This window comes from Anas platyrhynchos, chromosome 15, assembly GCF_047663525.1.
Source record: "Anas platyrhynchos isolate ZD024472 breed Pekin duck chromosome 15, IASCAAS_PekinDuck_T2T, whole genome shotgun sequence".
Lineage (NCBI taxonomy): Eukaryota > Metazoa > Chordata > Aves > Anseriformes > Anatidae > Anas > Anas platyrhynchos.
In genome coordinates, this window is record NC_092601.1 from 9,049,606 (window position 1) to 9,064,062 (window position 14,457).

The 14,457-nt window shown below is 48.8% G+C and overlaps 1 protein-coding gene across 3 annotated transcripts in view; it reads right to left on the reverse strand.

Annotated features, from left to right (window-relative positions):
• The window catches only part of AXIN1 (axin 1), a 77,263-nt gene that overhangs the window by 9,212 nt on the left and 53,594 nt on the right, over positions 1-14,457 (reverse strand). For all 3 annotated transcript variants that reach the window (XM_038186939.2, XM_027468898.3, XM_027468901.3), the window contains exons 5-6: positions 9,119-9,256; positions 2,708-3,261 (exon numbers count right to left, since the gene is read on the reverse strand). In XM_038186939.2, the coding sequence (XP_038042867.1) occupies positions 2,708-3,261; positions 9,119-9,256 (692 nt within the window). The remainder of the gene's footprint in view (positions 1-2,707; positions 3,262-9,118; positions 9,257-14,457) is intronic.

A 14,457-nucleotide genomic window follows, 5' to 3' on the forward strand; every position in this document is an offset into this window, starting at 1 on the left:
GGCAGCTGCAGCAGGCGATGCAGCGAGGCAGAAAGGAGGCAGTGGTTGACGGGCCCTTGGTGTGCTCATGGCTGCAGCGAAGGCTCTTGCAGTTATCCCACCTCTCCTTGCCACTGCGCATGTGGCTGTGCCCAGAGGCACAGCTGGGCAGCCACACGCAGGCGAGGCCACACAGAACGAGCCTGTGCTGGCCTGCATTGCCATGGGCAGTAACTTCATGGACCCCCATCACCCTAATCACCCACCTGCTTTACTCCGCAGGCCCTCCCTACTTCTACTTCTGTATGCTCATGAGCACAGGCAGGTAAAAGAACACCACAAAGGAGTAACAGGGCCCCAGTCAGCCTTGCTGGGAAGAAGTGAGATGGGATTCCCAGCAGGGGTTCTTTGGAAACAGTAACCCAGTGCTGCAGGGTGGCCAGAATTAGTGGGAAATGACTGGAGAACCGAGCAGGAGATGTTGCTGTGTTTGGGTCTGGCCAGCATGCCCCACACGGCCACTGTGGGACTCAGAGCACTGACACCATGCAGGTGATCAGAGATGTGGATTGTCTTCTGCAGGTGGAGACTGTGCAGATAAAAACTCTTTAGCTCAGGAAACAACATGGACAGGGGGATGCTGACAATCAGTGAAGTCAGAGCAAACTGAGAATTTGTTCTCAGCTTCTCACCACACAAGGACTAGCAGGTATCATATAAAATTCACCAGCAGCAGGTTCAGTGCAATCAAAAAAAAAAGCCTTTTTCACCAGCTCGTACTCACGCTGCAGACTGGGGAGGCCAGCAGCCCAGCTGTGTTCAGGAATCAACCAAGCCACTGCAAGAGAGCACTGGCAGCCAAACAGGACTGTTCAGGTGCAAACTCTCATGAAACTCCTAACCTGGGGACAGGAACTCTGAGCTTGTGCCAGAAGGACAGCTCTGACTGTGCCCACTTACATTTCCCTGTATACTGTAGTCAGTGCCAGAGAGAAGACCTTGTATCTCGATGTGGCTTTGGATTAACCCAGCATGGCCACGTGTATGCTTTGTTGAAGCAGCCCAGCCACATTTCAAGCCCCCAGAAAGATGTAAGGGCTCTCTCCCTCCCTGCCAGCCTACAGAGCAGTTTGCTTCAGCTGCCTCCACGCTCTGCCTCCCTCATCCCTCCTCCAGAAGGTTGTTCCTACACATTGCAGACCCACCTGGCAGCCTGCCTTCACTAAAATCCCACCCCGAGTACACTGCAAGGCCTTGCCCCAAAATAACATATCTTAAGGAGCCAGCCAAGCTCTCAACTACAGTTACTCCACGTTTATCATCACCACTCATTATTCAAGGTAGCCCTGAGCCTCGCCCTCACAGTAATTCAGTAACAGGACTAGCAAAACCCACTGCTGCAGAGAATAAACTTCGTCCTCTCCTCTCAGCACACAGACAGAAGATGGAGGAATTGGGTGGCGGATGAAAAACTGAATGTGAGCTGAATATGTGTGCTGGCAGCCCAGAAAGCTACTTGTGCCCCAGCCTGCAATAACAGCAGTACGGTCAGCAGGGTGAGGGAGGGGATTGTTCCCCTCTGCTCCGCTCTCGTGAGACCCCACCTGGAGCCCTGCGCTCAGCTCTGGGACCCCAGCACTGGAGGGACGGGGATCTGCTGGAGCAGGTCCCGAGGAGGCCATGAGGGTGGTCAGGGGGCTGGAGCTCCTCTGCTGTGAAGAGAGGCTGAGGGAGCTGGGAGTGTTCAGCCCGGAGAAGGGAAGGTTCTGGGGAGACCTTCCTGTGGCCTTTCAGTATATAAAGGGGACCTACAGGAACGATGGGGAGGCATCCTTTATCAGGGATTGAAATGACAGGGCAAGGGTAACAGTTTTAAATCTTAAGAGAATAGATTTAGATTGTATGTTCAGAAGAAATTCTCTGAGGAAGAAATCCTATTTCCTATGAGGACAGTGAGGCCCTGGCCCAGGCTGCCCTGAGGAGCTGTGGGTGCCCCATCCCAGGCAGCGCCCAAGGCCAGGCTGGGTGGGATTTGGGCAGCCTGAGCTGGGGGGAAGTGTCCCGTAGCAGGGGGCTGGAAACAGGTGATCTTTAAGGTCCCTTCCAACCCAAAGCATTCTCTCAATCCATGTTTCTAATTCAAACAAAGGAAAAACTGTCAAGAGCACACATGGCAGTGACATCTCTCCTGGGCAGAGATGGACACAGCCCTGCCTGAGAGAACATCCCCCTGGGATAGCAGGCCACAGCAGCACCAGAGCAACCACCCCTTATATATGAAGAGAAATAAACCCTTCTGGTAAATAAATTATGCCTTGCAGAAAGGAGTACTTTTGTGTCCTCTCATAAACAGCTTAAGAGTCCGGTTTCTGTTGCCCAGGCCCTAAGACACAGCCCTACACTTATCAGCTCCCAGTGCATGGTTAAGTCGACCAGCACCTCCGCTGCTTTAAGGAGCAGAAGAGCTACTTTATAACCAAGGCAATTAAAAATCCTGGTTAGAGGATGTCTTTTAGCACCAGACCCAGAGGTGAAAAGGGGCTTAAAAGGGTTATCAGGAAGCATTCATTTCTGAGGGGGAAGAGCAGTGAGAAGCCCTCAAACCATGTCCCATAAGAAAACATGGCTCAGCCACCCTGTTTCACTGGCATGCTAGAGCCCATTTATGAAAGAGCCTCCTAGAGAAGCTCCAGCTCCGGGACTCCCACTGGGTGTTGCCCTGACTCACCTGTAGCCTAAAGAGTCCATGGGGACAGAGGCCATGCCCAAGTTTTCAGTGTAGTTTCGTGACTTTGTTGCATAGTTATGTGAATCTACATTCCAAGCAAAGCTGTTCTGCACCCGCTGCGTGGCCTCGGCCTCAATTTGCTCTTTTGGTTTCATCACGCTGTGGTGATGGATGTGGTGGTAGACATGTTTATGGTGGTATAAGTTAGCTGCATCCAGTTTCATTCCTGATTTTGTTGTGTGTTTGCCATGCCCTGGAGGAATTGTTCCTAGTGTCCCTGACAGCTTTCCTAAGTGGCCGCTTTCTGGAGACCGTGGCTTAGGAGAGTGGCGGCCAGGTCCTGGAGATTGACAGCCTGGTGTTTTCATCACACGCTGTACGTGTTCATCGAGGATGCTTTCTGGGTTTTCTTCATGTGCATCTCTCATCTGCATCCCAGCACAGCCCATCTCAGAGTAACGAGGAGCAAAGTGATGAAAGGTTTGGGCAGAAGGCATCTTGTGGCTAATGACTGAAGGACCAGAAGAGATGTCTGCTTCCTCACCTTCTTCCTCCTGCAAGAAACCAGAGGACAATCAGAGAATGACAGCAGGCTGGCACAAGGGGTTTCTGGAGGTCTCTAGTCCCACCTCCCGCTCACAGCACGCCTGCCACCAACACTCAGACAGGTGAGCCCTGGCTTTGTCCAGCCGGGTCTTGAAAGCCTTCCAGATGGAGATGCCTCCCCTCTTTGGAGACCTGTCCCTGGCTGCGCTGCCCTCCTGTGGAAAGCTTCCTAGTGTGCAGCCTGAGCCTGCCCCATCCCGGCTCACCCCGCTGCCGCACCGCATGGCCCAAAGAGACCAGGCATCTGCTGACACAAAGCCAGGATTTACAGATGCGCCTTTCTTATAAGTGTACCGACTCGATCGGATTTATACGTGGGCAGAGGTTTGCTAAAAAGCTCCCCAAGTCCCTTGAAGATGGTTCTGCAACAACCAGCAGCGGAAACGCAGCTCACCGCAGCGTACCTGCAGCTTCCTACAGGCCTTCGGTGAGGCACTGCTTCAAAGGTCAGCAGATGAAGCACAAAGTCACAGGACATGCAGCAAAACCATTCTCAAGTCAGGAGATACCAGGGGGTTTTCTCACCCGAATGTTCCACAAAGCAAGGCAAACAGCAGGCTTGTAACAGGAGCGTACAACTGAAGGTCAACAGCAGCCTGAACGGTTTTGAAAATCAAACACCGCCTTCTCCCAGGCATGCTAATGCTCCAGCAAAACGCTTCGTGCAGATAAAGACACCGGCTGTAACTAACTGCTTGCTCTTATGGTTCCCAGTAGTCTAGGGCACGCTGTTGTTAGCACCTCTTTAGTCTGTGCCAGGAGGAATAAAACTCCTCCATGCTAACAGCCACAATTTTGATGCTGACAAACTATTTTATGCTCCAAGATAAACTCAGATGTTTATGAAGTTTCTTTATTGGAAAACAGGATGCCTATTTTTTTTAATCACATAAGTAGGATTCCAGCAAGTCCTTTAATCCCGCTCTCTCTTCCTCCTTTGGCACGTTTGCAGCACGGGGAATATCTGCCCTGCCAGATAAATGCATCTGCTAGAAAACACTGCCTCCCATCAGCTTTGCCTGTCAGTTGTTATCATCCATCACTTGCTAACCAGCTTCAAAGTCTCAGCTGCCAACCACAGAGCAAGAAAGCAAATAACAGACTTCCTCCAGTGGCACACCTGGGGGTTCCAAACTGAACCAGGGCCGATGCTGGGCTTCCAAAGTGCAGACGACGTGGACACTTGCAGCCCTCTGCCAGCCTGGGCTTCTCCTCCCAGCTCCTGTGCTGCCCTGCTGAGGTGCCTTTCCCTTCACCCTCTTTTGTGGCCACGGCCCCTCTGATTTCCCTGCCTCGCTGCAATGCAAACTGACTTCAAGGGATCCAAAAGATCTATTCATAACACCCTCATTCTTTTGCAAGAACCAGAAAGAGGCTGTTGTGCAAACTCATTGGAACAAGGCTGATCAGGATGACAGTGATCCCGGCTGTCACAGGGACTCCTAACACCAAGCCACTCTGCAGAGATGTGACTCAGTGTGTGACACAATGCCCACTCACAGAGGGGACACACCAGTCGCTCACAAATTGCTCCTAACTTCGGAAGCACCTTTCATCTCCAGTGGCAACGCTACAGCCTGCCAAATGCCCTCCCTGGGCAGCTGGGTTGGATACAGGAAAAAATGGAGCACGCACTGCCTAAATCCTTAATGCTGGGTTAAATTGTGATGACCCACTGACATACTCAACGCTTTGGAGGCTCTCAGGGCCGGTACCTACATTCTGGAGAGTTCTCAGGTTTAAACAGCAGCTGGTATCTGCAAGGCAAGATCTGCCCCTGGGGCAGATCCCTGATGAATGGCAGCACGTGCTTTCTGCTCTGGCGGTGCTGTCACACCGCAGCAGGGAGGCACAAACGTGCCCAGGGTGAACCTGGGACTGCCTAGCCAAATGGGTGCTTGGGATTTAGGAAATCTTCTGGCTACCTGAAATTCAATTGTGCAAATAACTGGGATCTGGTACTTTGTTTTGCTCCAAGACTGAGATCAGGGTGGGCTAAGGGAAGGAGAAGGATCTGGGGGTGTTGGTCAGTAGGTGGTGGAGTCACCGTCCCCGGGGGTGTTCAAGGAGAGGTTGGACGTGGTGCTTGGGGACGTGGTTTAGTGGGTGACAGTGGTGGTAGGGGGATGGTTGGACCAGATGATCTTGGAGATCTTTCCCAACCTTAATGACTGTGATTCTATGAGCAGATCTGGACCCTAAGCAGGTCCTCTGCCAGGAGCAAGTGCTGTTTGGGTTGGTGGTGTGCTGGTGAGCTCTGGTGGGCAGCTGGCTTCCTGACCCCAGCACTGGTCTCAGCCTCGCGTGAAGCAGGAAAGCCCCACGTTGAGACAATGGCAGGTAACGAGGGAAGGAGGCCCTGCTTCCAAGCCAACCTGTGTGAGACATCTCTACTTGCCTAGGATATCCAGAACTAAAAAGCTTGCAAATTAACTCATGCGCTAAACCAGGACAGATTCTTCCTCTTTTTAATCTCTTTGCCTGAGTTATCTGATCTTAGTCTGTGCCTGGCAGTGCAGCGCTAGCCCTCCCCTCCTCCCCAAACCTGCCTGCACCCAGATGAGCCGCTCTCGCCCGGCGGACACCTGCCCGCGGCTGGCATGGGTGGAGGAAAGGGGAGACGAGACAACACCGAGCTGCTGACCGAAGGAGCTGCAGGCAAGGGTTTGGTGTGGCTGCCCTGGGGAAAAGGCCATCCCCCAACCTGGCATTCTGGGTTTGCCAGCACGGAAAGCCTGGAGAGAGCCTCCCCACCCTGACCCAGAGGTGGGGAATTGCATGTTTTAATTTGCACAGTGGGGAGTGACAGCTAACCAAATCCTCTAAAGGTGCTGCTGGATGCCTGCAGCCAGGTATCCCCATATGTTTTGCCTATAGATTTCTATGTTTACTTCTACAAAATTACCTCTGAATTTTGTTTCAGGAGTTTTTACATCATGTGCATTTCTATTTAACTGTTATCAGATAAAAGTATCCCGGCAGGTTTTCTCAGCTGATTAGGTATAAACCCTGGTTTCCAGGAAACTATCTGAAGAACTGCTCTGGTAGGAGCAAGATGATAACTACTGCAGAAACCGGTGGGTCTGGGGCGCAGCCTCCTCCACGGGCTCAGCTTTCCTGGATGTGCAGGTGTGTGGGAGGGCAGCGCTCCCCCAGCACGGGCTCCAGGGCTGTGTTTCAGCATCTTGCTGCAGCCAGCAAAGCTTTGCGGCTGGGCTGGAAGCCCCGGGTGTCACAGCCACTAGATGGTGCTTTGTTGACATACTATTGTCAGAAACATCTTCCATCAGCTCGCAAAGGCAGAGACAGCTGGATGTATGCTTAAACTTTGCTGGCTGCCGGCTGAGCTGTTTTTACTCTCCAGCCTAGCCTTTGAAATATGCACTGATGAGCTATGGATAAGCAACACCTTGCTTTAAACCTCCCCCCCTGACTTCTCCCAGTCCCAACCATCGGACTATTACCAGTCGGTAGGCCAAAACAGGTCACCTAATCACACGGAGTGCATTTTCCACCTTCAGGCAAACAATTTCTCTCTCTAGTTAATGTTTTATACTCAAACGCTGAGAGTTTCAGCAGTGTCTTTGCTTCTCCTGCACACAGCTCATTTTAAATTCACTTGGTTCAGACAAAGAATTAGTGGCCTGCATGATACGATACTGCAGCTACATACAGACATGAGGATGGAATGGAAAGTAACAAGGCAACATGCATATCACCCCCTAGTTCTCTCCTATGCTGCTCAAAATAATTAATGAATTGAGAGGTTTTTTTTTTTTTTTTTTTCCCTGAAAACCAAAACCAGAAATCTTATGGTCTTTTCAGAAAAAATCACTTGGTTCTAAACCAGATGCCTCTTCCAGTTTTTGTTGTATGATGAGGCTTTGGAAGGGAGCTTGTAGGCAGCTCAGTATGGGGGAAAAATATATTTTTTCTAGCTTTTGCAAAATATTTCTTCTCTGATTCTCTGCTAAACTGAAAACTGCTTACTGTGACTAATGCCTTATGGTTTTCCCTGTGCTACTGTTCAGCGAGCCATGCAGACCCAGTAAGAGGTCACCCTGTAGTCCTAGTGTTCAGGTCACAGAAAAAAAAGCTGTGATCTATCAGGACTCAAGCTCTCCTCTTGCTGATACCAGCAGCTCTTACACCTTAAACGCTGACCTAAAAAAGCTACAATTGCTTACTCTGAGTTTTTCCCGAATGGCTAATGCCAAATGCCAGCCAGTCAATGAAATATATTCTGAAGACAGAAAAGAGGCTCAATATATAGCTTTAGTGGGAGTCCTGGGCTTAAAAATAGATTAAGTCACATAAAAATATGTTTAGACAGACTTAGTTTTATTCTCTTGCACATATGTGTTTGCTGATTTTATGGTATTGCTACTGGCAGCTTCTTCAAGGGGGTAGAGGGCAGGAATCATGTATTTGGGTACAGGTGGGGGGCAGCAATGTACCAGTGGGAGCAGGAGAAGGGGACTGGGTTAGCGGGAAATGTTGCTGGTTACATTGGCTTTGTCTACAAAGCACTAGTTACAAGAGAAGAAAATAGCTCAATTCTGGAAGAGCAGGAAACTAATCACAGAATAGGACCTCGCTGGTCTTTTTCTGGCTAGATGCTGGACACAGAAATGCAGCAAGTTTGCTGGATAATGTTTGGCACTGGAGGGAAGCTTAGAGGTTACTCTGCCTTCCTCATTTCTCTGCATTTGAATACATACGCGATTTAAAGCGAATACTACAACCTACAGATCTTTTTCTGTTTAAAGCGCTACTAAATGAACTTTTAAAATCATTGATGAATATTTAAAAATACTCTAATGGGCTTGAAGGGTCTGCCCTGGAGCCATAGAGACTCAGCTTCTCTAAAAGCACAGAGCAAGCTGACATAGGCACGGACACCTCTTTAAAGGAGAGCTGCAGGGTATACTAAGCACAGAGCCTTTGCCTCACAGCTCCAGCAGCTATTACACTGCAGGGACCCAGAACCTCTTCACATGGGGCTGTAGTTACGCTGACATTTGTGATGTTCACTAACACTGTCATGTCCTCTGTAAAGGCTCCTGTATCTCCAGCACAAGATAAACGTGTGAGATGCAGTACCTCACAAGAAATGGTAAAGCATCAATACTGCAGCACAGCGTGTCTCACACAGGGAATGAGACAACCAAACTCCCTTACGGAGCTTGTTGTGGAGCTGAAGGCTTTGCAAGCTTCCCTTAGAACCCTTCACCTACTTTCCCTTGGTAGCATTCACCTACCAAGTACTCAAGCTCTGAATGGCCCCAGAGGCACAAAGGCTCACAGCACGCAGTGCAATGGCTTGGGTTTCCCCAGCCCCTCAGGTGAAGTCATTGCATTGCTCTGGCCAGGAGAGGATTTCTGGATGCTAGGCGAGGAATACGCTAAGCACTAACAGGCAGAACCTTTTCCTTTTTGGTAGAAATGGGCTGCTGGCACACACAAATGCCTCCAAGCATAACATCATCTGCCATCTGTTTGCCACATGAAAGGGAAATAGGGATCATGCAAAATGCCATAGGGGAAAGCGAACCCCCATTACATTGTCCCCATCCTTGCATAAGAAGGGGTGGCTTACAAAGTCTGTGATGGACAGGAGAGCAAGGGCACCAAAGAAGATGGAGAGCACCCACAACCCCTAAGTAGAGACAGAAAGCCTTCAGGAACCCACAAGCAAGCGATGAACATGGTCACCCAGGTTGCTTCCACAGCAGCTGAAAACTTCCTGCTGCACACAAAGCAAACAAATTCCAGGCTAGCACAAGAGGCGAGGAGATTACTAACCGCTCGAACACGTTTAAGGCGCTCCTCTAACTTCTCCTCTGCTTCACGTTCCTTTTGTACTTCTTCCAAACGATTGATCAATTCTGCAGCAAACTTCTCTGGTTCAACATGGATATCCTTTGGCATTCGATACGTACGCTGGAGGAAAAACATACCAGGGGTTAGCAAAAGGTGCACGAAAATCACACATTTATTTTGGAGGCTTAAATAACTGGAAATGCCAGTCGTTCCAGTGGGAGTTCAGGGAGGACAAGCTGGCAGACACCGAGGTGCAGCCCAGGACTGACAGGCTGGAAGCTGAGCCACTACCACAAGCTTCCTCTCCAGCACCAGCTCTGTGCACCCCCTCATATGAGGGAAAGGTTTCCAATAGCCACAATCAGCAAGCTCTTTTGGCATCAGACTCCATTTTGGGATGTATGTGCATGATAACTCTCAAAATTACACATGGCCAATAAGAATATAAAATTATACACAGCCAATAAGAATAGAATATTCTTACAGTAATGTTTTCACTTTGACAGAACTCTGCTGCACACATGTTCAGCTTACCACAGGTGGATCAGTGTGTGTGCCTGTCAGTCTCTGCAAATCTAGCTCACGAGCAGAAAGGAGCAGAAATCCAGCCATCTCCAAGAAATCTTGCTTTCCTCCATCTTCCAGCGCAGCTTCTGCTAAAATCTACCCAGCCACGAAAGGTTCCCATAAAGCATCCCCTCTTATCAGAGCCCAGCCGTGGCACGATTGCATCTCATCTTTTCAGAGCTGTGCAAAGATTCCCTGCTTGCTTTACCAATACAGCAGTCTCTGGCAACCTCACAAGCACAGAGATACCATTTTTCTGCCTGCTCTGTGTGAACAAATGAATGAAGTTCAAGGGCACTCTCAGTTCCTTATGCTGAGTTACCTTGTTCCTAAATTCCTGAGCTCTGAGATAAGAAGTTTGTGCAGTGAAGTATCAAGCTGACAGCCACTGTATTTTTTCCCTCTTTTTCATCCCTTCTGAATTATTTTGTTACTCTGCTAGTAGAAGAAATAAAACGACACAGCAGAGAGAAAATAATAATCTGGAGGAAAAATATATGGAAAACTCAACAGTATAAAAACCTGCATTCAAATATTTCAACACCAGCATGAGAGAAATAAATACTTCACAGGGCTAGAGATAAAATTAAATATGAAGACACAAGATAACTCATAGTGAGGAACAAATGAAGCACCAGAAGCAGAAATCGAGCTTGGAATCTTTAAAGGAGGATTAGAGACCAATCGAATTTACCCTGAACCAGCTTAAATACCAATGCAGAAGACTAAAATAACGCTTTGCCTCCAAACTAACAAAAGCATGCAAATCATATTGTTTTTCTCTTTCTGCCAACTGCTGAATGGAAGGCAGGGGGAAGAAAAATAAAGGCAGCAAGTATCCCACTTATGGCACTGAGAAGCTGGAGACATCTTTTGTGACACCCAAGTTAAGTTATCACGTCTCAGATTAAAAGTATCGCTTGTTTTGCCCATTGAGATCAAAACTCAGCTAACCCTGCCAACAAACCTCAATTTCCACTATCATCTCCTTGTTCACACTGGGTGGTGCTGGGCCGTGGGGTCCCTGGGGGATGCCTGCGGACATGAGGCAGCTCTGCAGGTGAAAGGACTGCCCGCACAGTGCGCTCACTGTGCATGGAAAGCAAGGGGCCGACACGGCGACCTGAAGCTGTCCAGGCAGGACTGGACCCGACAGAGCTGGGAATGCCGCCAAAGGTGACAGCCCCAATCAAACCATCCCCTTCATCCAGGGCAAAGTGCTGTCCCTCACTAAAGAGAAGGGAAATAACCCAGATAACAAGCTTGAGGGCAAAATACCGTTTCTCTTTGGAGGGACAGAAAATTTGTATCCTACTGTCCAGAGCTCGTGTAGTTCCGAAACGTGCCTCAGTTGTGCATGGCCACAGGGTTAAGACCCAACAGAGATGGTTCCTGCTCTGTTATTCAGTGCGGAGCCTCTGGGATCCATGTGATGTTTCCCCATTCCTCAAATATCTTGGGAAGCACTTCTGGCTAGGGGAGTCCGCTTCCATCAGCAAGCGAGCCCCAAACATTGAACACTCTCTGAGGTAATGCCAGCAATTCCAGAAATGGCCAGCAATGCCAGAAATCTTTCACCTGACAAGTCACAACCAGTCCAGCGATGTGTTCATTCCCTCCTGCCACCTCACACATGTCAACTTTCCCTGCGGTTGTTTATGGGACGGCAGCACCAAGCCCTGCTCAGAGCAGGCACCACGCTGTTAGGAGCTTTCTGGGTGCAGGGGAAGAATTCAGGGCTCAGCAGCTACAGGCTCAGATCTCCCTGTTGCAGCTATTGCAGCAGCTTCCCCAGAAAAGCAGAATCAGGAAAGAATTTCCCATTATTTTCATAGCCCTTGATGCAGTGCAACGTCCTCAAAGAAAATCTCTCCCAAGCACCCAGTCTGCTGCAGCAGCAGGTGCAAACATTGAGGTTTGTTAACCTGCATGTTTCAGTCCTGGTAAAATAAGGCAGCTCCTCCAGGCCCAGCAATGCGTAAGGACTGCAGCTCCAACTCCAATGAGTACCTGAAGAAGTTCAGGGTCACTAAAGCTCGATAGGACAATTTTGGCCTTTTACATCATACTTCAGCACATTTATCCACAGTTTCTCAAAGCCTGGTAGTGACTGAAGCTCAACTACATAAATGAAAATAATTGAGCCTAAGAACCTATACAGTGAACTCGTTTTCCTCTCTCTTTGATAAACTGCTGTGTGTGCAAAACCACACTACCTTGTCCTTCTGGCTTTCCGCTCAGCACAACAGCGTGCACAGGTCCTACAGCAGCCTGTCTGACAGTGGGAGATGCTGCCCCCAGTGCAAAGCAGTCCCTGTGAGAGTCTCTGTCCATCTCCCTGCCCATTAGTTGAGCTGAAATAAATCTCACTTCACCATGGATGAAGAGCACAGCATGTGCCCAGTATTTTCCTGGTGAGTACCCATAACGGTGACTTGCAGAAAGCTTCCAAGCAAAATGATGTTCTGAATTGCCACAGCTCTGATTTTATTCCTAGCTCAAAGGATGAGCTACACAGACTTCCCCAAATACGAACAGTATTGGAGAATAATGAATGCAAAATCCCTGTGCTGAAACAATACAGCCCACTGCTATCTCCTCTGGACAGTAATCACATACTGCATTGACCTGGTTCAAAAAGCTTAAGACAACAAAGGGTTTGAAACTTTTATCAAATGACAGGCCCAACTTAGGAAAGGAGACACGTTTCGCCAAAATCCAGCCAGGCTGAGCCTGTGCCCAGAGGAGGATCTGTCAGAGCTTCAGGACTTTGAACCTGCCCCTGTCTCCTCGTGGGCATACAGAGCCCTGCAAGGGAGTCATAAATAAGCTGTTTATTGTTCTAAAATCAGAAGGGCTCCAAATGCTTTTGTTCCAAGTAAAGGATGCAGCATTCTCCAAGAGCTGGCTGGTCCAACACCCACTGTTTTTGGAGGATACAGCCCTCCAGTCTGGACCAGAATGAGATCTCTGGCCTTTCTGTGTCAACAAGCTAGAAAGGAAGCACTCTGTCTTAAAGAATTGCTGTTTAATCTAATGTTTTATCTGAAGTTGTTTTATCTAATGTTTTATTTAATTATTTATCCACTTTTATTTAATGCCACTAGTTCAGACAGGGTCTGTCCAGAACCAAACCATGCTGGGCTGGGGAGGTTACAGAGAACAATGGACGGGAGGCTGAATGCCAGATGGGTTGGCAAGAAAGAAATAGTTTGAACTGTTCTGGATGAAGTAATCTTTCTTAGTGACAACTGTTAGGAAGGATTTCTTGGTGTACCTATCACCAGAACGCTGTCCTCTCTCCTGGCATGCTAAGAACATGCTAGATATACAAGCACCCAAGTTGTCCCATTTAGCACCTGCTATCATGTTTCTTCCATCTTTTTTTGGAGCTGATGGAGTGGGAATTGCAAGGATTTTCTCCATGATGCAGAATCAGGTCTTGGGTTTTGATGGATTTCCCCTTCTCTGAGAAACTGTGGTTTGAAGACCAGGTTCTGCATCTGAACACGTTTCCTTCCTAAAATAGCGCCTCTTCTGGAACACCACTTATGCTGAGCTGTGTTTCTTCAAGGCTTGAGTGGGCTTCTCACCTCCACAGTGAGGTGAAGAAACACGATAAAGCTGCCAGCTCAGCATTCAAAGCTGAATGAAACCTCAGGCAAGGATCTGCACATTTGTCTCCAGGGCTGATAGCTGGGACTGCTGAAGTTGTAACTCTGTCCTTCCTCACTCTTTCTTCCCAAATGAGTTTATGCCACCTTTTCAGCCTCGTCACAGTGACAATGGTTTTACTATGATCTATAAAGAAAATAAAAGGCTGAAAGAGAAGAATCTCACTGTGGCTTGCAGGTTCCCCTTGGGGAGAAAAAACCTCAATTGCTCTAAGATGAAATAACTTTTCCAGTGTTACCACTGGGCAGAGGTCTCAGTCAGCCCTGGGGATCCATGCTGAACCATTTCTGACAGACCTGACTGGGCCAAAGAATTACATGTTGATAAATCTCAAATGCCTTCTACAGGTTTGATGCCTCCATGATGCTCAAGCAGCTGATGTTAGATCAGAAGTCAGTCTTGGAGACGAAGTGGAGATGGCAGTTAGGTAACACAAGAGAAAAGAAATTCTCAACTTCTACGTTTCCGAGATTAACGTATTCCACTGTGGGATATGTTTTTAAAGGGCAAATGGTGTTTTTGTGCCAGAAACAGCTGTAGCAGAGCTCACGGGTAGCTGGACTTCAGCATCCACCCCAGTAGCATTCAGGGACTAGCAGAGTCCCATTGCCACGAGGCATTTGAGAAGGACACACATCGGATTATGGGAATTCCGAGCACGTCCCCAGCTTGCAGGAGCAGAAGCCACCCAGGCAGAATGAGACCAGGGCTCCTCATCCTGTCCACTCCTCACTTGTACAGCACTGCAGAGTAGTCGCTCAAATCCTGTTCCACTGAAGGACACCATGGAAGTCACCTCTGCGCACAGGACACCCTCCTGGGAAGGCTGAGCTTCCCTTCTCACAGGACAACCATGCAACATGCTCACAGCTTCCTTGACTGGGGGCAGGACAGGAGAGCTCCACTTTATGGGAGCTCTACAGCTACAAAATGGCTTCTTCATGCAAGTAAACAAACACAAAATTACACACAAAAAAAGGAATCCCAAGCCATAATGCTTGAGGTTGGATTTTTCTGAATTTGCCAGGGAGAAAATGGTGTTTACCCTGTCCTGGGAACTGCTGCATGCCAGAGCTCGG